The 22,458-nt window shown below is 41.2% G+C and overlaps 1 protein-coding gene across 1 annotated transcript; it reads right to left on the bottom strand.

Moving 5' to 3' along the window:
- Positions 1 to 1,542: 1,542 nt before the first annotated feature.
- Positions 1,543 to 21,884, bottom strand: LOC122129338 (polyunsaturated fatty acid lipoxygenase ALOX15B-like). Its single transcript, XM_042704328.1, has 13 exons — positions 21,758 to 21,884; positions 21,079 to 21,160; positions 20,858 to 20,980; positions 18,552 to 18,655; positions 18,250 to 18,437; positions 7,500 to 7,643; positions 6,328 to 6,531; positions 5,994 to 6,080; positions 5,553 to 5,788; positions 5,247 to 5,368; positions 4,937 to 5,037; positions 3,249 to 3,419; positions 1,543 to 1,722 (listed from the first exon to the last, which is right to left on the bottom strand). Exons 1-13 carry the CDS (start codon positions 21,882 to 21,884, stop codon positions 1,543 to 1,545), a joined length of 1,869 nt encoding a protein of 622 aa, XP_042560262.1.
- Positions 21,885 to 22,458: the final 574 nt, after the last annotated feature.

Here is a 22,458-nt window from a genome sequence, read left to right as displayed (position 1 = left end):
TGCAAACGTTATTCTGTGCACTATACATCTACATATTCAATGCTATCATGTCATGCAAGGTCATTGCATAATCTAGCGAAAAGCGGAGTGGAGGGTATAAGCTTGCTTGAGCCAGCATGAAGTAGATGTAGCCTACTGAACTTGAACATAGCTGAGCACTGTTATAGCTGGTGCTGTTCCATGGCAGATGGATATGATATGAAGACTCTTGTGACAGGGACAATGTGTGTGGATGTGTTGATGTTTTCTAATAATAAACATTGAAAAACACAAATTCAGTGTCAAATTTAAATCATTTATTTTAATAACATGAAACCCCAGGAATAACGCCCGTTATTTCGTAAATAATAACAGTAAATCTTCGTCCGAAGACATTGCTAGTGAAAGAGGCTTTGTATTCTTCTTACTTTCAGCAGCATTTATCATCTTCTTACTTGCAGCAGCGCTAGTAGTAGAAGCCCCCCTCACACCTTTTCGTGGTCTTGGCGGCATGATGTTCACTGTTCAGATCAACTGAATCCACTATGATTTTCCAGCGTTTTATACCCGTTTGACCATAAAACCCCCACGCCAGCAAAACGCTTTTCTGTCATTATTCACACGTAAATTACACTCTTAACACGCTCTTCTAAGGTAGTTACTGTAAAAACAGGTGAATCATATATACCATGTACTTACCAATATAAACCAATGAAAAAACAGTTTGTATATTAAGAAAATAAATCACTATTATCCTGTCTCAGTATTCCATGCATGACCCTTTTATCTATCTATACTGAGGGGAGCAAAAATGACACAGACATTTGATTTTGACAAGGGATAATGAAATGATAGTTTAAGACTATTATGTTGTGATTTAAAAAAAACTGAGATCTATTTTCAGAAAATATGTGCAGTTGTAACAAAACTTTAAGTCATAACAGTGCAAAGTTGGCCAGTATTTCACAGTGACTTTATTGCCCATAGGAACAAAACATGTCATACTGATTCATGTCAGTAGAGGGAACCACAGTAGTAAGAATTCAGTTCTAATCCTAAAAAATCACCACTCATATTAAGCACTGTCTTTCACCGTATTTATCTCAAACTAATATAAGGACAAAAGTATTAAGGACTATCCTTTCAAATGGCCACACAGCATCCCATGCATGGCCCTTTTATCTATCTATCTACCCTGAGGTTCTCATTGGTGTGTGTGAAAGTATTTGCACCTGGGAAGCTGTGTTACAGTAATTGGGTTTGAGCTATGATGACATGAGTTCAAGATATTTAATGCCAGTGCTTTCTAAATGATCCCTGGTGCAGCCAGGGATGTAAAAAGGGATTTGTATGTAGCATTTTTCACAAAAGGTTAATCAAACCGAATTCATTAGTGAAGACAAGGGAGGAACAGTATTCATAGTTTTGGGAAATGGGTCTGTCTATTGGTAGATGGTTTCATGATTTGGGATGTTTAGTTAATAGGCCCAGTTATAGTGTTTAAGCAAACGAGAAAAACTGTACTAGAAAGACAAAAGAATGATGAAGGACTACTCTACGCTTTCAAATGGCCACACTGTTGTCCACATTTTTGGGGTCCAGATAGGTGTAGGGAAGCTCCAGCTTCTTGTTCCGCTCCTCAATGTCATCTGACAACTCACTCAGATCCTTTTGAAAGGTTTCAATGAGCGTGCGAGGGACCTCTTCATCATGCAGAACTTCTGGGAAATATCCCAGAGGGTACTAGAGACAGCATGTTAAGATTGAAATCATAAATAACAAATACAGTATATAATATTTTTCATTTAATATCAACATGTTGCTAACAATATTTAACACACCAAGGGCCTCGTTTACTAACAGGATTGTGCCCATTTCAGGCGTAAAATAGCGGGTAAAAACATAAAACCGTATTTACAAATGTGGCACACTTTAGATTACCGCTGCTGGGAGGGTATAAGGGAAAGTGGGTGTTCGTCGCAAAGAGATGGGAGGAGATGCGTAAAGTGCGCCTAATTATGTTAGTTAGTAACGAAACAAGAGGTGTTTCAGCATGACATATCAGCTGCTAAATGAAACCTATGTGCCTGCGAGAAATAAAAAAAATACGAACATCAGAAATGTAATTTTTTTTTAAAGTTTATATTCGATATATCATTTAATATAGGCATATACAAAATTGTCCCACCAGCTAGCTGTTCGGCCACTCTTTACCCAGAATCGCCGCTCATTGTATGGTTTACTTTAAACCGTATTTCCACCCATAGTTCAAGCAAACCGAACGTCTGAAAATTTCAGTTGCCCCTGTCCGGTCCACCCTACAACTCCAGTTTTCAAATGTATCTGCCTAGGGCAGCATTTTTGAAAAGCATTGTTTTCAGTGTTGTTAATGCGCCGTTTTAAAGTAAGGGGTGTCGTGTATTCCTACCAGACTATTTAACGGGATGCTATGGAGCAGTTAACCTGGCTATTAACTATTCTAGCTATCTCTAGCTTAGGGAACCATATTAACAGTTTGCAGTTGCCTGTGTGTGATTAACTCATGTTAATATGTGTGAATATGAACTTGTGAACATACTCGTTAATATGAAGCTGCACAGGCACCCTGAAAGGTAACCATAGCAACCCAGAAACTCAATGTTCGCTGAAAAGTTTAATTTCCCAAAAACAGCTCACCAATAAAAGACAGTCTTGAATTCAAAGTGATCACAACTTTTAATGTGGACGGAAGGGCTAAACGGAGAAATATTTATGAGTTTCTATATTTACCTGGGTTAGTTTGCTGTAACCTCGTGAACCAAAAGCTCTAATTCTAATTTGAGCTCATCATCCATGGTGGAACACGCAGGCTCTTTCTTCCCTATTTTAGCGGAGCGCTAAATAACACTAATGGGCGGTGTTAGGCGCAGATGACGCAACGAGGGTTCTTGTTTGATAAATAGGATGCAAAATACCGTGCGCTATATGCGATTTGGCAAAGGCGCTGATTGCGCTGCGGTTGCAATGCTAGTAAATGAGGCCCTAAGTGTGACAGAACATTGATATTCTGTAAGTGCCCACTGCATCACTGTGTTCACATGATGAACAGAGTGTTTTTATTGTAATATAACAGTAATGTTTTGCAAACCAGACAAATGTACGTAATTTTAGAAAGTCATTGTCATCCAGAGCAATAGAATAGAAAAAAGGCATTCAGATTCATCACATTCGTATTTTTCACAAAAAAAATGTCATCTTAAAACATGTGCCTTGATATTGTACAAACTCACATGGTCTGTTGACTTTGTGCTAAGCAGTTTCAGGAGAGCCATTGCATTCACCGTCGTGCCCACATCAGGTAGGGTCTCCAGCATGGTGTCCTCAGTGGTCTGGCCTTTGTGCTCGGGAGGGGGCTTTCTTAGGGCACTGGGGAAGTTGGGCATCCAGGCGCCAAACTCAAACTGGGGACATTTTAGAAAAGAATATTAGACACAAGATCAAATAACTAAATCCCAAATTCATCTGTGTTCTTAAATGACCTGACAATGTCAAAATGTCATAAAAATTGATAAAAATTCACCAAAACAGTAGAATTGTCTCAAGGCGCTTTACAGAGCCCAGTGCCTGGACCCCCTTAGAGCAAGTACAATGGCGACAGGGGCAAGAAAAAACTCCCTGTTAATCAATAAGAAACCCTAACACCGTGGCACATAAGGGCAGATTCCCACATGTGCCATATTCTTTCCATTTCTTGATGATGGATTTAACAGAATTCAAGGGGATGTTTAGTGCCTTGGAATTTTTTTTTTATCCTTCCCCTGACTTATACTTTTCAATAACATTTTCTCTGAGTTGCTCGGAATGTTAATTTGTCTTCATGGTATAACGGTAGCCAGGAATACTGATTACTGAATACTGACCTCTGAAAGGACCTTCCAGACACAGGTGCGAGCAGCAGCATTCTGTATGAGCTCGGGGCTATAGGGTCTATAGTTAGCCAGATTGTCAGGATCAAGGTTAGGTTTGTTGAGAGATGGTTTGGTCACTGCTATTTTGAATGATTGTGGAATGTATCCTGAAATTAATGAATTGTTCAGTACTTTAAGTAATGTCTCATTTCGTTAGGATAGTGCATGTTTAAGTAGTTTTGGGGATAGGGTCTAGTAGGCACATTGATTAATTAGATGCAAAGATCAGGGAATTGAGTTCAAGGAAGTGCGAAGGATTCAAGGAGTGCACCAGGTTGTGGGGGTGTTGCAGAGGTAGCCACAGTGTATTTTGGAAGGGTTGTAGGGTCATGGAGGGGGAGGAGACTGCGAATATATTCTGAATTAGAATTTTTTTATTGAAAAAGGTCATGAAATAGTTACTGTTAAAGATTATAAGGAACATAATTCAATGATGAATAGTAAGCCGATTTGGCCTCAGAAAGTGCTCATTTATAGTTTAGAAGACTATCCTTCCATGCCAGGTGGAATACCTAAAGTTTGGTGGAGTACCAATCTGTTAGAACCGCAATCTGTTAGAAGGTCGATATGAGATGGGGATGTGCTTAAGCCACTTGCAATGCTAGGGGTAAGAGCTGTGGCAAGTGCGGTTGGTAGTTTTGATATGAATTCTGCTGTAGTCTTGTCAGATAGACAATGGCTGTAGACGTGGGTTACGTCCGATGTTGCATTGAGTTATAATTGCATGTTGAATGTAATTTTTAGGTGATCTGAAAGGGCAGTATTTTGAGGTAGAACTATAGGGTGGTACATTTCTAAGCCATTTGTTAATACAAAGTCAATGATGTGGTTATGGTAATTGGTTGGCGTGTTTACATGATGGGAAAACCTGGGCTTTCTCCTTTGGTGGGGGCTTTCTGAGTGCTGCACTAGGGTAGTTGGACCTCCAACCACCAATGTCAAACTGACAAGGGGTAATTATTTTTCTAAACTGGCCCAAATTGATTCACAGACTTTTTAAAATAAATAACCTGTCCATTGTTGACAGCGGCATGTTGGGCCGTTACAGTGAAGATCACCATGGTGACGAACTTGACGAGATTCTTCACTGCCTGAAAAGTCTCAGGTATTCCTGAGGAAAGGAATGCAGACATTTAAATTATAAACCTATAAGTCACACAATGTCAAAGTGAATCTGTGGAGCATCAGAACACAATAAAATGAATTTCAGTGCTATGTGGCTTTTACTAAAATGTCTTGTACAGTTAGTTCTTTTTTATTTCTATTCTATTTATTTTTAACCCATTTTTCATTACTAATGCCCAGTATTGCTGTGCACACCTGTGCTCTTCCTTTCCTGGAAGCCTTTGGTAAATATCTCCCTGATCCAGCTCTGCAGCTCTGTGTCCTTCTGCACGTCATCATCAGATTTGTAGTAATGTTCTAAGACTCCTTCAACATACCTGCAAACGACCACATGGCTTGGTGTGCAATTTAGAGGTTACATTTTTTTTACAGCCTTACCATGGTGAGGTAAATCTGAAGGAACAGTGAAACAGTGAAATCATATTTGCAAATTTAATTTTCAAATCTAGATTGTTTTTAACAGAAAAAGCGAGATTTGTGTGTACAATATTGTGTACATACTTCTTGATATCTTTCCACAGTCTCATCCCGTCATCTCTGTAGTAGAAGTTCCTCTTGTGTGGTACTCGGGTGTGGTGTTTCAGCGAAACTCTAAAAAATCTAGGGTGCCACCGGTGTATTTTCCCCCCCATGCCTCTCTCATAGATGTTATCAGGCAGACAGAGGGAGCTGTAGGTCAGGGAGGCCGTTGCACGCCTCAGCAACTCTCCCAAGGCCGCACCACCAATGCCTGAATGCTAGGAGTATAAATCATAAGTTATTACTAATAAAGATAAAGAAATAACACATATGTGAAACAAATATGGTTAATGTATGATTAAACATATCCTTGTATATAAAGTTTGAAGTGTACTTACATAGTAATATATATATGTATCACATACAGTATAATATCTATCCTATTAACATGGCTTTGTTTTATTATCTATGCGGTTTGCATACATTGGTAAGGGCTCCATCCTCGGAAATCAGCAGATTTCTCGCCATGATGTTGATCTGGAGTGTGTAACGAGTGTGAGGAATGAGAAGCTACAAAGGGGAAAAAACAGTGAACAGCATGTCAGCTCATGGTATCCTGATTGTTCATAATGGACCATTACATTTTTTTTTAACCTATTTACTTAGTATATGCCGGACAGGATTCTCAACATATCCAAAATCATCTGATCAGCCCATGTGAAGGCCTGTGTAAATTACTCTTTTTAAATTGATCTTGGGTGTTTTCTCCGTTAGCCATTTCAAGTCAAAACCATCTCATGCATGTCAGAATCTATACCTTGAAGAGCGGGTGCATGGTCGGAAGATTCCGCAATGTTGCCATGGTGAACACCTCAGCCAGCAGGTGAGTTCTCAGCAGGAGAAAGTCAACCTTGTGCACACTGAACTCTGCAGCCCGCACGTAGATCTTGGCCAGCTGCCAATCAAACTCTGAGTCGCTGGGCAGGAAGATGGGGTTGTTATCTCCAGCCTTTTGCCCTAACTGTGGAGAAAAGACAACACACACATTAAACTGGCACACCAGTATGAGAGGGGGACATCTGCCCAATTCAATTCAGTTGTACTACTTTAATGGCATCATTATCGATAGACATAGTCTAAAAACGCTTTACAGAGCCCAAGGCCTGAACCCCCCAGAGCAGAGATCCACAAAGTGGATTATATAATATGGACAGGTCCGGTCAGGAGGTACCGTTAAGCCTGTATATTAAAAGGGATAGGTAACCAAATGTTCTTAACATAAACATTGCATAGATTGTTTACCCAGAGTTGCAAATGCTTAAATGTTTTAAAAAACAGCTCTGATCAAATTAAAATATTTCAGTTCAACAGATCAGATACAGAAACAATTTTTGGATATGCAAGAGCTGATTTTTTTCATGAAAGTTAAACTTCAGGCAATTGAGACACTCAATCGTTGGGAGAGGGCTTTCTGGGGGTAGTGATGCAGTTAAGCATCCAACCGCCAAACTCAAACTGAGCGTCTCAATACAATGGTGGTGCAAAGAAATTTTGGATTAATGAAGTGAATGAAATGTATTCAAATGTATTTTGATATTTAAATGAATTCATTTAAATACATTTTGAATTTAATTTTTTTTATCATAGAATGGAATGGAATTAAACCATTGCACTAGAGCAAGCACAATGCGATGGTGGCAAGAAAAAAAACTCCCTTTTAACAGGAAGACACTGATCTGCTTGAGGACGGCCCGGTAGAGAGATTGAAGGAGAAGGTGTGTGTTTCTGCAGGGGGGTCATAACAACCTGCTTGAAGGAAACTAAGACTTGTGTTGATCAGCATGGCTATCACTTAAGTGCGAATTAAAAAGTCCCCTAGAAGTTCAAAACATTATGACCATTTGGTATTATGGTGCATATTTATTCCTCCATTTTGTTCAGTGGAAGAACATTTTGGAATATACATTTCTATAGAAGGGATGTGTTTACCTGAATGGCGATGGGCAGCATCCTATCATGAGGGTCACAGTAGAGCAGGACCAGGGGAGCTGTGAGATACTGCTGTCTGCCATGTACTACATTTCCCACAAGTCCGTCCAACATCTTGTAGTCACACAGGAATATGTTCCCTTTCTGGAGGTTTATGTGTTGTTGAAGGCAAACAAGAAATAGACAGTAAATAGTTTGGAATTAGGCAAACACAATCTGTATTCACCCATGAAGAATGTGATTTTTTGGGTTGATGTAAAAATAATTTGCAATACTATACAATAGTTTGTATAAGGCAACTACTTTAAGTATCAAACTTAGAAGGATAGGCAGCTAAAATTGGTAATTGTGATTATGCTATGGTAAAACATTTAAAGGAATCGCATAAGGACAGCCCTACATCTTTTACTGCAATGGGGATAGATCATGTGCCTTAAACCTCCAGACGTGGGGATAGACAAAAAATATTGAACCTTAAAGAGAGCCGCTGGATTTATAAACTAAAAGCCATTAATTTCCTAGGTCTTAATGACTCTATTGAGATGTTTTCCTTTCTCTTAAAATATTCAAATTGTGCTAAATTATCTAAAGTCTGTTAGAAATGTCATCATACTGGATTTTATCACGGATATTTTCTAACTGTTCATATTTTCTAATATTTCTGGTTGATGTTTTTAGACTGTGCACTTCTCAGCTGTCTGGTTTTCTCCTCCCACTCCAGCTGAAGTATATGAGAGGCTAATTGCTGGAGTAGGATATAGCTTACTGACTGGGACAGAGAATGTTTGCCCTTGCCCTGATGAAGGCCTGATCCTAGGCCGAAACCTGTTGGCAAAAAGTGTTTTTAGAGTTCTAATATGAACTAGCATCTTTATTAAAGCTTTTTATTAAAAAGAAGATTGCCTTGGTATTACCATGCTCTTGTATACTTTTAGTATCATTTTCAAATTCATTTTGATGGTATAGTCATGTGACGGACATATAAGCACATCTGTCTTTCCCACTAGCCATCCAGTTTCCCTATCGTAGTTGGACTGCGATATAACAGATGGGACATGACGTAGTCACAGAACCAATCGAAGCACTATTCACTCACGCCGGAAGGCTGAGATTCGTCCTCTCCTGAGCCCGGCCCCTCAGGAGCCTTTAAGTAGGGATGCACACCGTTGAATCGATCTATGGACGCCCCAGTCAGCGTCCAGGGCATCTTTGGTGAAGCTGTGGGCACGATGGCCTCAAAGTTTGAGGAGTAGCAGAAGAGCCAAGAGGCCTTCCAGGCTTGGATGCCTCGCTCCAGTGGCTCGGAGCAGCAATCCTCCTCGGGACAGACAACCCCGACTCCAGGACAGAAGCGGAGTGGGTTCCGCTCTCCAGCACCCCCGGCCAAGAAGCCCACGCGGCGAGGCTGGCAGAGGCACCCCTTCCGCCCCGCTGCTCAGCCGCCAGCACAGCAGCAGCCAGCTGCGCGCTCAGCCCAGAGCGCAGCCCGCACCCCACGGCAGCATGCTGCTCGCCAGGGGAAGGGCCAGGGCAGACCGCCGGCCACCTGATCCGCGACGGCTGCTGAAAAGACAGGGGGGAGCGGTGGATCCCCCACCGCCTCCACGGAAATCCGCCCGCTGCTCTCATGCACAATTCATGTCAAGCACGGTGAACAGGTTCCCACAAGCACCACATCCAAATGTCACGACCACTGCCCCAGTAGGCGCAGGGTTAAGGCTTGCTTGTGTAACTCCCCCCGCGGTGCACACACTGCACTCGCACCCTCCATTTTTTTTCAAAACCATGAGGGGGCAACCCCAGATCTCGTCCCCTTCCCTAGGCGGAGCGGGCGCAGATCTAGGTTTAGGCACAGTGACCATGAGCAGGTTAGTTCCCGACCTATTCAACTCAAAGCCCAGTCTGGCAGGCTGCGCGGAGAGTTGGCGCGCACGCGCTGCATCACCATGGGTACTAAAAACAATCACAGCGGGTTACGCGAGATTCTGAGGGGTGGTCCAATCAGTGGTGCCGCAGGGACAGTCTCATTTCCACGAAAAGAAATAGACTCCCTGCTCCGAAAAGAAGCGATAAGTGTGGTGCCTCCCGAAGGTGGCAGACTCAGGCTTCTACAGCAGATACTTCCTGGTCCCCGGCCAATATTAGATCTACGTGTGCTGAACAGAGCGCTCATGCCGTTGAAGTTCAGAATGCTGACTCCCCGCCAGCTAGTTCAGTTCATAAGACCAAACGATTGGTTCATCACGATAGATCTAAAGGATGCTTACTTCCACGTCCCGATCCACCCCAAACATCAGAGATTTCTGCGGTTTGCGTTCGGAGGAGTAGCATACCAGTTCCACACACTCCCGTTCGGTCTGGCTTTGGCACCGAGGGTTTTCACAAAGTGCGTGGAAGCAGCCATCGCCCCGTTGCGACAGCAAGGCCTACGCTTGTTCAACTATTTGGACGATTGGCTTCTTTGCGCTCGCTCAAGAGCAGCAGCGGTACAAGACTGCCATCATAACAAGTGTTTGGAAAATCTTCAGCATTTTTAATATTTGAATTTAGAGATTGTTCTAAGTCAATTTGTAAATGATTTACATTAGATTGTGGAGATTCAGTTCTTGGATTTGACCAGTCATGATTCAAGACATAAGATTCCTTTAAGTCCAGATTTCACAATGCTTTTGATAAAGTCAGATGTTAGACTGCTAAATGTAAGACTGTGTCTGTTCACACAATAGTTACAGACAACTCTCACGCATACCACTTAATTCACACTTCAGGTACAGCCGCGCCTGTGACCTTGATGGCCCATTAAGCTGAAATGAACCACACCGAAGCCACATAGCAAGACAGACTTTAAGCATTTGTTCTCTTGTAGATCCTACCAGTAAAACATACCTTAATAAGATGATAACTGCAGAATATGTTTTCTCAAAACAGGTTTTAGCTGCTGAATTTCTGACTTCATCAAATGACCCAGGAGCAATGAATGAATTAAGGAATGCCTTAAATGGTTTGGCATTCAAGTGCCATTGGAATCTGGATAAAAATGGATTTCATGAGATAATTTTGTAACTAACTAACTAACTGTAACTCTGTAAACAGATTGATTCCTTTCTCCTAGGGATGGACACATCTGTCTCCTGAACAAACAAATTAATGTGTGTGTGTGCCTGTAGGCTGGCCAGCCGTCGTATGAATGAATGAATGAACTTACAGGACTGTTTAACCTACATTTGACCACTGACTTTGTCTTTAGGTGAAATTGTTTGAATTGAAGGAGATTTAAAAACGTTTTATTTCTTTCAATCATTCCATTTCTTTCAAACATTCAGCTTCTTTCAAATCCCAAATCAGTTCTTTATTTGGTTAGTATGGGTCTGTGGCCTTTTCTTCTAGATGCAAATGCCCAGACCTTGCAGTTAACAGGATGATGTGATTTAAGCAAACCTGCTTTTGTCTGAGATTAAGCTGTCTGCAGTCTTTCACACCCAATACCAAATGTCTATTGTCTGATGTGTTGAGTATGCTAACAGGCTTCCTGCCTCATGGAGATGTTGGCCGGTATTATCTTTTTCTGAGATCTCGTTACAGACAGTTTTTAGGAATATGGAGAATAGCGATGACGAAAAAGAAGCAGCATCTCGCCAAGGTGTCGAAAGGGGGACAATTCCACAAAGTCAACAGATGAAGGAACAGCAGAATCGTTTGAACTTCAAACAAACGCCATGCAGCATCTGGCCAGGACGTCGAAAGGGGGACAAACTCAGACCACAGCCAACACCCTCAGCCATCAACCCAGATCAACACCTCTGGAATCCACAGGACCACGGCAACACCTGAACCGATGACCACCACTTCCCAAGAAGAGTTGATGGGGACACCTCAAAGAAATGGCAATCTCCTGATATGCTAAGAGATGCATAGGTGGAATGACCCCATAAGGAGCAAAGACCACAGGAGGGGAACAACTGAGAAAAGCCAAGCGTCACAGACACACACACACACACACTAACACGCACAAACACACACACACACGTCCTACCCCCTCTCAAGGAAAGTAAACCCTTGCTTTTAAACAAAGGCAAGACACAATACACAGAGAAGACCACATGAGGCGAAGAACTGAAACATCAACACAAACACACACACACACACACGGACACACTCGCTCACAGACACACACTTAACTGTATCAACCGTCAACCCACATTACAATAAAGTACGGCATGTACACCTCAGTAACCAGAGAGGAAATGTTTTAAGATGTTGTAACAATGTAATGTATCTCCCATAATCCGTTATCTTCTGTTTAATCCTAACATTTTCATTTTTGTTTAGTTCATTTTAGTTAGTTATCGTGTGAGTCCTTAAGTTTTTATTTTTTGTCACTGTTTTGATTTCATTTCCCTGCTGGTTACAATGTACGTGTACTTATTACTTCTGAGAGAATGCCACATTTATGAGACAAAGACTGAACAAAGCCACTCACTCAAGAAAAAGAAAATAGTTAAATGATCTGATGTTTAAGACAGACAGTCTTAAAAAGGGGGACTGAAGGGACCGGTATAGTTAATCAGAATATGCCATAGTCAATATTTCAATGATCTTATACCTAGTTATAATTGTTACTTTTATTTGGATTTAACTAGCATGTAAACAGTTCCTGGGTGAATATACTTGATTTTGACCAGGGGAGTGAGGTGCGACATTGGTCTTACCTCCCCCCCCCAGGTGGATACAAAGAGCCCTGCACCCATGGCTTATTTGAATAGACGGTAACACCCCTAAACTCAGGTTTTTAAGAGCAGATCCCTGAAGGAATAAGTCAGACGAGTCTGAGGTGAAGCTATGAGTGGACGTTCAGGCTTTGTCTCCCTTGGTGGCAGCCATTGTATAAGATTAAAACCTGGACCATGACTGACTAAAATCCAAGACTGGTCTCCATTATGTGGTATAAATTATATCCCATCATTACTTACGTAACCGTGGTTCCCTAAGCAGGGACCAGATATAACAAGAGTTGCGTGTACAGTGTTGCTCTTGGATTAGGTTTTCTACGCTCAGTTTCTTTTCCAAGATCGATTCGACCGTGTGCATCCCTACTTAAAGGCTCCTGAGGGGGCGGGCTCAGGAGAGGGATTGGACGAATCTCAGCCTTCCGGTGTGAGTGAATAGTGCTTCGATTGGTTCCGTGACTACGTCATGTCCCATCTGTTATATCTGGTCCCTGCTTAGGGAACCGAGGTTACGTTAAGTAACCGAGACGATTTGCAACATGTACTTTTATCAGTTCCAACTGAGCTGTTGGTCACGTATGTTATGTAATGCTTCATGGCTCTTAGGTTGTTAGCTTGCTAGCTTCAGACCCAAACTCCTTAATGCTGCTTGTATACACTGCACACCTATGGTGCGTGGTACTGGTAGCTGAGAGGAAAGGTAAGGAGCACCAATGGTCCTCTCAACCTTATTTTTTGTAGTTCTCACTTTCTTTAGAACCTGATTTCATCAGTGCTATATAACACATCAGCCAACAATCGTATTAAATTAGTAGTATAGTGTTCCTGTGGTTCAACTGGTAGAACCATGTGATAACAACCCAAAGGTCATGGGCTTGATAGCCAGGGAGGACACATATTGATGGAGATGATTTCCAAGCACTGTTAATTACTTAAGAATATATGAATCGTGACTTGTATTAATATATTCCTTGTATGAATCATGTGCTTATGAAAGCAGGAACATGGCTTTTATGTGTGCGTGTGTAACTTAGATTATTAGGTGCCACTTAGTCTGCATATGTACAAGAGCATGTTTAGACCAGAGGTGATAAGAAGGGTAGAACTGTGCTTCTTCCAATCTTGTGCAAAACTTCCATCCTTGCCTCGGACGTCAGAAATCCACCACGAGGTTTTCCCTGCTGAACGCTAAACTTTTGTCTATATAAACCTTGTGCAATGTGTTTAATATTGCTTCACTTTCAGCCTTGTGCTGGGAGTGAGCCCGATTGCAATTGTTGTTTGTCTAATAAATATACTTGTTAGGTGAAAATTCACCCTAGTTACCTCACGACTCCGGAGCTGCATATACGTATATTTATTAGACAAACAACAATTGCAATCGAGCTCATCGCTGGGCTAATCATCAGGAACCATATGGAGGAGTTACAGATATTTCCTTAACGCATTTTCTAGTCCCCTGGGCGCAGTTACCTTCCTTAAGCCTGTAAAGGAGAGCTAGTGTCCCTCCTGAAGCTACGCGCTCGGTGGAAAATGACAAGAAGGCCTCTGAAGGAAGGGTATAGAAGGAAGGGTGGCCTCTGGGCGCGGAAACATAGCTAGGGAAAATATTTCTATGAGGCTAAAGGAGACCAGCGAGGAGAGCCAAGAGTGATGGAATTTAATTAGACTATAGGGGGTGGACTTCGAGCTGTTTGTGAGTATATTGTTTGTTTGTTGTAAGTACTTCAGGAGAGCTAGCTCCGGTGGACAAAAGCAAGGAATAAACAATGTGTATATTCCAGTCTCCCACCGTATACCCTTGACTATGCTTTTGTCTCTTAAGGAGACCGGCTTTGTCTCTTAGGTATATTCCAGGAGAGCTACCTCCGGTCCTCTGGTAGCGCTAGAGGACAAACATAGCCAGGAGTTAGAGTCTAATTTCTTTCCTCCTGAAATAATTTTTAGAGACGCTCCTGTGTCTGTTTTTCTGTTTGTGTTATTTTTCTGCAAAGAGTTAGAGTCTAATTTCTTTCCTCCTGAAATATTTTTTAGAGACGCTACTGGATGCTTTTTCTGTAAGAGTTAGAGTCTAATTTCTTTCTTCCTGAAACAATTTTTAGAGACGCTCCTGCATGCTGTTTTCATGTGGGGTAAATGAGAGATAAATCCTCTGGGCCACTGAAGCCTCTTACGGAGAAGTCTCTTAAAGGTCTATCCATTCCCCTTTACCTCGTATTCTCCTGTGGGGTTGATACTAACTGTTTTAGATATACTAAAGAATTTGCTAGAGTTAGAGACACTCCTGGGAGCTGAGGAATTGTCCGGTCTCCTTAAGAGACAAAACATAGTTATTTTTCTGTGGGGTTGGACAAACTTTTTACAATGGGTAAAACACAGATAATTATTGTCGTAATTTATGTTATTCAAAGAACTGATTTCGCATTACTGAGATGCCTTGACCCGGAACCAGTAGGGGACTGATCACCCCAGGGAAATTCCCTTGCCCCAACCTCCTCACAAAACGAGAGCGACGGGGGACCTCTGGTCGGGCTCGGGTTGACTCAGCATGGCGATCTCAAGAACAAACTATGAGAGTCTGAAAATAGAAACATAACTAACCCTAGTGTGGAGATCAGACAAAGGTAATAGATTAAGTTTTGCTCTCGCAGCCTCATATCACCATTGAGCGCTGCGTGACATTTAACCCAGCTACACTTTTACTTACAGCAGGGGATGGTAATCCACATGATTGTGTAGCAAAGACAGATAAAAACTATCTGATATGCCTTTTCCAGAAGCTGATTTAACTATTGTTTGTTGATAGTTCAAGCAAATAAACCTTGAATGCACAGCCACTTCTTCCACACTATTCCGCACAGGCAGCGGAACTAATTGCCCTGATTGCGCTTCGCACACACATGGGTCATTCCACGCCAAACGGGACAATTAAAGGAAAATTCCCCAATCAAGTCTCCAGCTTTAACATTGAGCTTTCCAAAGGTATTCAAAGATGCTGCAACAAAGCGTAAAGTAAAATTTCCGTGCAAATTCAAGCACCCCGAATACTATGATATACCCAAGCCACACCCTTGGGAGTCCATAATCTTCAAGTAATGGTATCATATTTTAAGCCTAGAAAGTTTGAAGGAGCTAGCTTAAATACTTTTCTAGTAATAGCAATTTGAAAATGGCTCTTCAGAAAACGCTGATCAAAAAGGGTCTCAAGTACAGGCACCCCCTCCCCCCTAAAACATCTTTTTGTGACAAAACTATTGGGAGTAGAGAGCTAATATTTTGGACTATACCCATTAAGAAGTGTATGAACAACCTTAATTTTTTTCAGCCAAATCTGAGACGGTCGAGTGGGAGCCATTGTCCCGTTTGGCGTGGAATGACCCACATGCAAAAGACCCGGTTTTAATTGGAAACCACAAAGCAGACAAGGCCACTAACCAGGCCACACTGCCACAACCATCTGACACATACATAATTGAAGAATTAGTTCTCACAATGCTAAAAGATATGCTGCAATATTGAGCCATGGTGAAAACATGCCTCAATAAGTGGGGATAGTAAGCATATATATTTTTGTCCCTATATATATTTTATGAAAAATATGTTTAATCATTAATGTTTTATTTTATTGAGTTAAATCCAAACTATTAAAAGCAAATTGAGAATCCTAGAGTGAAATTGGTGAAATTAAGCATGCATGTTGTTATCACTGTTTGAAATGAAGAATCTACACTCCCTCATGTTACGAACCCAGCTCACGGGCACGAAACAAGAAGGGGAGGCCACGCAGAATTTAGGATAATAATAATAATAATAATATATTTATTAATGATTTACAAGTTTATATAGTTATCTAATAATTATAGCAAACGTGTGGTGAAGATCAGTGTTGTGAAGAGAAACAAAAGATGTAATGTAAAGTCAGGTAAATGGTAATATAAACAAACGACGACGATAATCCAAAACCAACGACAATCCAAAACCAATCTCTATCCAACTCCGATGACCAACCCAACGCTCCCCCGACTGCCATCTGATCAGGGCTTTTGTAGCCCAACCAATCATGAGTTACACCTGGGGTACACCTGCTTCCCATTACCTGCTAATGAAACAGAGACAGAACAGATATGCAAATATCCTGGGGCGGGGCCTAGACCCGCCAGGGTCGTAACACTCAGCACTCAAACCATTTGCTGAATCAGACAAAGAGATTGAATATACATTTGCAGAATATGGCAAAAATGTGAATTAGCAAAATGCTCTCAGAACTCGGAACCTGTGAGGCTGAAACCAAGGTTGGGCCAGGAAATTGGGTCCTAATCAACATCCTTAAAAGAAAACATAGCCACTCGCCGAAGTGGGACAGACCATACCAAGTGCTACTGTCAACATCTAGCACAGTCAAGATAGTGGAGAGAGCCACCTGGATACATCTTACACATTGTAAATGAGTAAACCTGCCTTAGAAAGAGACAGAGAATAAGAGCTGTTGTCCTCTACAGTTTTCCCAAGGCCGACCCACTGTGACAGGAAGTCCAACCTACACAGGGGGGGAGGGGGGGGGAGAGAGAAGAGCCTAATGGAGACTGGGAGGGAGGAGCGGGGGAAGTCATGGGGAGTTAAAAGGGAAAAATGAAACAATGTGTGGGACTTTTCATAATAACTGCGATAATAACTGTACTGCTCTACATTTTGGGACTGTTAACATATTGATCACAACAGGCACCGGTCTTGGTCAAATATCCGCAATGGGGCCTGGCCAAAGATCATCCATGGTGGGGGAACCAGACTGCCCAAACACACTTTAACCTGTGAGGGTGCTACATTTTCCTGCCCAGTAATGTTCAACAGCCGATGTGTTCCGCAGAATACCTGATGGGGGAACAAGGCCTTCAAGGAGACAGCAACGAGGCCTTGTTTGAATGTTATCTGAAGCCTAGGCGAGATAATGACACACACACACAGTCAACACCCACTATGTTGGCCTACAAATGCAAAGTATTGTAAGATTCATGATCAAGCAGCTGCTGTGACCACCAAAAGTTGGCCAGCAGAACATCCAAAATGGTAATCTTATCATGGTAACAAAGGAAAGGTCCCCACACTGGATTTGCTCAGACACCTGGGATCAGGAAGCAAACTAAGGTGTGAGTGACTGCAATTGATCATAGTATGGGAATGGGGGTAGGCCATTGAGAACCATCTCAGTCAGCAGGTCAGAGAAACCTGATTATAATACAGAACAACAAAAGGTTGCCAGACCTGTTTGCATTACAAGGCTAGCTCATTTACATTACTAGGAGGTGTCTTAAAACTATATATATGGCTAGAATTGGAGATGCTTGTTGTTCAGACTTACACCGCTGAATCCGGAGGATGTTCTACGTGCTTCGTTACTGCACTTTACTGGTATAAAGATTGCTGCATCAGATACAAAGAAACTTCCTTCATTTCTTACAGTATACAAATGTGTGGTGAGAAATTTGATGACATTTTAAATGATTGAATTATGATGATGTGGAGTGATGCTCAGTAATGATCTCTGTTCCAAAAATCCATGTGATGAAGCTCAGAGTGATGATTTTGAGGTTATCCATTGAAACGGATAAAAGGAGAGACTGATGGAGATAATTTCCAAGCACTGTTAATTACTTAAGAATATATTAATCAAGTGCCTTAGTGAATTTTCACCTAACACATATGCAATCTGAAAAATGCATGATTCTACTGTATTGTAAGCCACTTTGGATAGAAGCATCTGCTAACTGAATAAATGTAAAAGTGAAGGTATTGATTCCTTCCACTGCCAAACTGTTGTGTGACTGATGTGTAGCCTACTGTCATCTCATCCATTAAGGTGCTTTCTCCAAAAAGGCCTTATATTTATAAGGCAACTACTTTTGGTATCTTGTTCAATTTATGTGAAGGATAAGACACAAGATAAACACATGTGTCTTTCCCACTAGCCATTCAGTATATGCACCATGTAGTTTTATCACCATTATCAGTACCAATTTTGAGCCTACCCTCATTTCCATCTCCAATCCGGTCCATCCTATCAATATGTTATTGTGAAAGGAGTCTTCGACCATCTCCTCTGTGACGGGAAAGTTAGCTGGCAGCCTGTAGCAGCGCCGGATCATCATGGGGTTGAGGCCATTCAGCAGCTGGTAGCCAAAGAACTCGTCCTCATCCCAGTGCTTCTTAATGTATTCTACAAAGAATGCTGTGTCAGAACATATGCTACAGGTACAAACAGTACTTTCAGTTTTTCAGTACAGTGATTCTGAGCAGGTAATTTAAGATGATTTAAGTTGAAGATGATTACCAATGGTTGTGTTTCCGTTTTCACAAAGGATTGCGTCCAGATGGCTGATGCTTTTCCATGATCTTCTGCTGTCAGCTAATCCTTTCAGCTTCAGAGAAGCTAACCTACACAAAAAATACATTGGTACACAGTCCAAACATTGGCCCTCATTCTCGAACATTTTCTGAAGTTTCTTCTGAAATGTTTCTTACGGGCTTCGGAAAAACAACGTAAGCAAAAGACATCCGCCAAATTCATGCACGCTTGAAAATGTGGTCCTACGCAGCAGAAGTTTTGTGGGCTGTGCTCCCCCGGAAGAGTTTTCTTAAATTGAAAGCGCGTTCTCGTGCTCCTGAATTTGCATACATACACGCCCTGCCAGCTCCTTATAAGGGCACGCGACCGTAGTGACGTGTGCAGTCGGAATCGACCGAATCTACACGAAAGCAACAGCAGTGTTCGTGTACATTACATTTAGTCATTTAGCAGACATTTTTGTCCAAAGCGACGTATAAGGGATAGAACAGTCAAGCTACGAGCAATAGAGACCTAGTGTAACAATAAATACTACTTTACATAAGAAATAGAAAAACGAAATAGGAAATAAAAACGAAGTGCAGGAATGTAACTGCTATAAGTGCAAGTTAAGCACTAGTCGAAGTGCCAGTTAGGAAGGGAGGTGCTCTCTGAAGAGTTGGGTCTGCAAAAGCTTCTTAAAGGTAGAATGGGACGCGCCTGCTCTGGTAGTGCTAGGCAGTTCGTTCCACCAACGTGGAACTACTTGAAAATTCTGGATTGCCGTACTTGCACAGACGGCAGTGCCAAACGACGCTCACTAGACGAGCGCAGCATTCCGGTGTAGTGCTTTTATTTATTTTATGACATCACGGTGCCTCGTAGAATCATGACTATAGGCCTACATGTGAAACGTAATTGTTAATGATACTTTAATCCGAGGATCTGTAGAGTTGATGTGAACGCAATCACCAACGATTTCTCACAAATTCATTAACACTGAGAGTTTTCTTAAATGCGATTCCTCAAAAAACCACAAGATGGCCTACGGGGCCATCTTGTGGTTTTTTAAGGAATCACATTTGAGAAAACTCTGGCCGAGTTACGACTGCTATTTCGAGTTCGGAAAGTCTTCTGAAGTTCAGAGCAAATCCCAGATGAGAAAACTTTCATGAATGCCAAATGTTGTCCTAAATCCAATTCAGAAGAAATTACTCTTAAATTCCTCTTAACTGCGTTCGAGAATGAGGCCCATTGTGAGTGGAGCTCAACTTGATACACTACCTATGATCCATCTTAACTAACTGTGAGCATCTTTGTAGTTACGTTTAATGTATGTATTATATTATTACTGTCTTCAATAATGCAAGGCTGTTTTGCAAATGCTCTATATTGCTTTGCAAAATACAGTAAATATACATGGTTCATGCTTTTAAATCACCACAGTTCATTTTAAAGTAAAGCATACTTCAAATTAAATCTAGGTATACATATTTAGCATTTCCACCAATGCAATCTATAGCATAAATAAAAATGAGACTAAAAACACACTACAGCTGACCAAAGCAAAATTTGAAATTGCATTATAATAATAATAGACAGTATTACACTTACTCTACCCCATACCCTATGTTAGCATTTATATACAATACATATTACTTCCACCACCGATGTATGTATCATACCACCTGATGTCTGTATATACATTATGTATATCTACCAAATGCATGCTGTGTACAACACTTGTTGTTTCCCTTCCCCTTCTGCCACACAACCCTCCCCCACACCCCTATCCTATTTCCACCCGGTTAACCTCAAGCAGATGGGTCCCCCCTTATGTGCCATGGTTCTGCTTAAGGTTCCTTCCCAACTAACAGGGAGTCTTTCCTTGCCCCTGTTGCCATTGTGCTTGCACTAAGGGGGGTCCAGGCTCTGGGCTCTGTAAAGCGCCTTGAGACAATTGTATTGTAATGGTGCTATATGAATAAAATTGAATTGAATTGAATTATTGTATCTATAATGTCACCTATACCAACTTAACTCTTCTGCGATGCTTGGGTCTGTATGTAAACCATACATTTTCACGGCATGATTAGTGGAACTACACAAAGTCTGATGGTGAACATTTACCAAAAATATGAATAACATCTGGCAAATCCATATAGTTTGTAATTGAGTGTACAATTGAGTTGAGTGCAGTCTTTGCCATGAATGCTAATGGTTGTTGTTGGTCCAGTTGACCTGTGAACAGTCAGCTTGTAACAAAAAGATGAACACCACAGGAGGGTTGGAAAAATGCCTTAAGCACTTACTGCTTTCCTGCCGTGTAAAGAAACTCGATTTCCTTCATGTAAGAGAATTGGATTTCAGCAGGCAGAGCAAGGGCAGATACACAATGGTTAACGTGGGGCATGCCCTCAGCATACATGTCCCACCTGTGAGCAAAATATACAGCCACATTTTAAAGCAAATCATTTAACTTAGTTTAATTTAATGCAGACACTCGTTAACTCTGCCCTCGCTGCCCACTAACCTAAATTCCTTCTGTCGATTCTGTAGCTGCGTCTTCCTATGGCTTTGGGCTATTGGGTTGGTGTCCTCGAACACAAGCGAAGCTGAAATGGAAATGTGTGCAGGGTAACATTAATTGACAATATGAATACTTTGTTTATTTTCACAGGAATTGTTAAACACATTTGTCCGAAGTGACTTACAAAGCATTTTTGAAAAGAATGTATACTTTGTACACATTATTCCTTGTTCATTGGAAAATGAGTCATCATTAATGTGATGTTTTTTTTCTTCTTTTAATAGAAATGCTTGTGAGTTGAGCCAAGGGATAAATCACAGTCTTCTGAGATATTTATATTCAAAGACATATTTTTTAAAAATATAACACATGAATAAGAACTACATATTGTATAGCCTACAGCTGCAAGGCATCACCCAAAGAACTTACAAACAAATATATCGGTATGTTAGCCATGCAATCTCTAGTCCTGACTCTATTCACGACCATATCTAAGCATAGGACACTTTTTACATTGTCTCTTTATCACAATAAGACACACTGTTTGGTTACAAACAATATACAAAAGTGTGTTATATACAATCGTGTTGAGTGTGTACATTTCAAACACATCACTTCTGGAACAAGTAGGCTACACGGGTAAACGTGGATTCTAACCATGATGTGAAATGGGAGTGCTTACCTTTGGCCTGTCTTACAACAAGTCTCTCCTCACAGCCAAGCCATCGATAGCATGGGAACACAATCTCGTCATCTTCGGGTGTCCTGACCAAGATCTTGTCGCAGAACCACTGCATGTCAAGACCCATAAATGGGTCGCAGTAGAGCTCGACATGAATGAGCTCTCCTAGGGACGCTTCGCACTCTACCCTACGTGTTTGCTCCTGATTAAAAGATAATTTAGAGTAAATAATCGTTTGCATATCATCCTTCATACAATGTTTATTCTCACTCTTATAAATATTTCTCATTAAAGGTACGGTCTATGATTTAAAAAGTGTTTTGAATCAGAATCATGCACATCATCTTAATAGACATAAAACTAGCGAGTTAATCAGTTAACTGTCAACAACAGATATATCTTGCAAATACCAACACAATTAAGCTACTGTTTTAACAGTTTAATTTTTTTTATTTCTTTGGCAATGTTTTGATACGGGTGTCATTCCCAGAGAGTTTCCAGATCAGAAAACTACATCCTTGTAAAACAGGAACACGTTGACACAAACACTTCTTTTTTTTCATCTGTGTTTAGCACACTGAGAAAAACAGTATTTGGGTTTCAGGGTGCCACCTTTCTATATGTTCACTTGTTCTGTCTAGTGGGGAGTTCTTTTGTCAGGTATGTACATGTGAGTTGAATTCAGGCTATAGAATTTGGTC

The sequence above is a fragment of the Clupea harengus genome, unplaced genomic scaffold (assembly GCF_900700415.2).
Source record: "Clupea harengus unplaced genomic scaffold, Ch_v2.0.2, whole genome shotgun sequence".
NCBI classification, from domain to species: Eukaryota; Metazoa; Chordata; class Actinopteri; order Clupeiformes; family Clupeidae; genus Clupea; species Clupea harengus.
The sequence above is the reverse complement of the archived record's forward strand: the minus strand, read 5'-3'. Positions and strand labels throughout refer to the sequence as shown.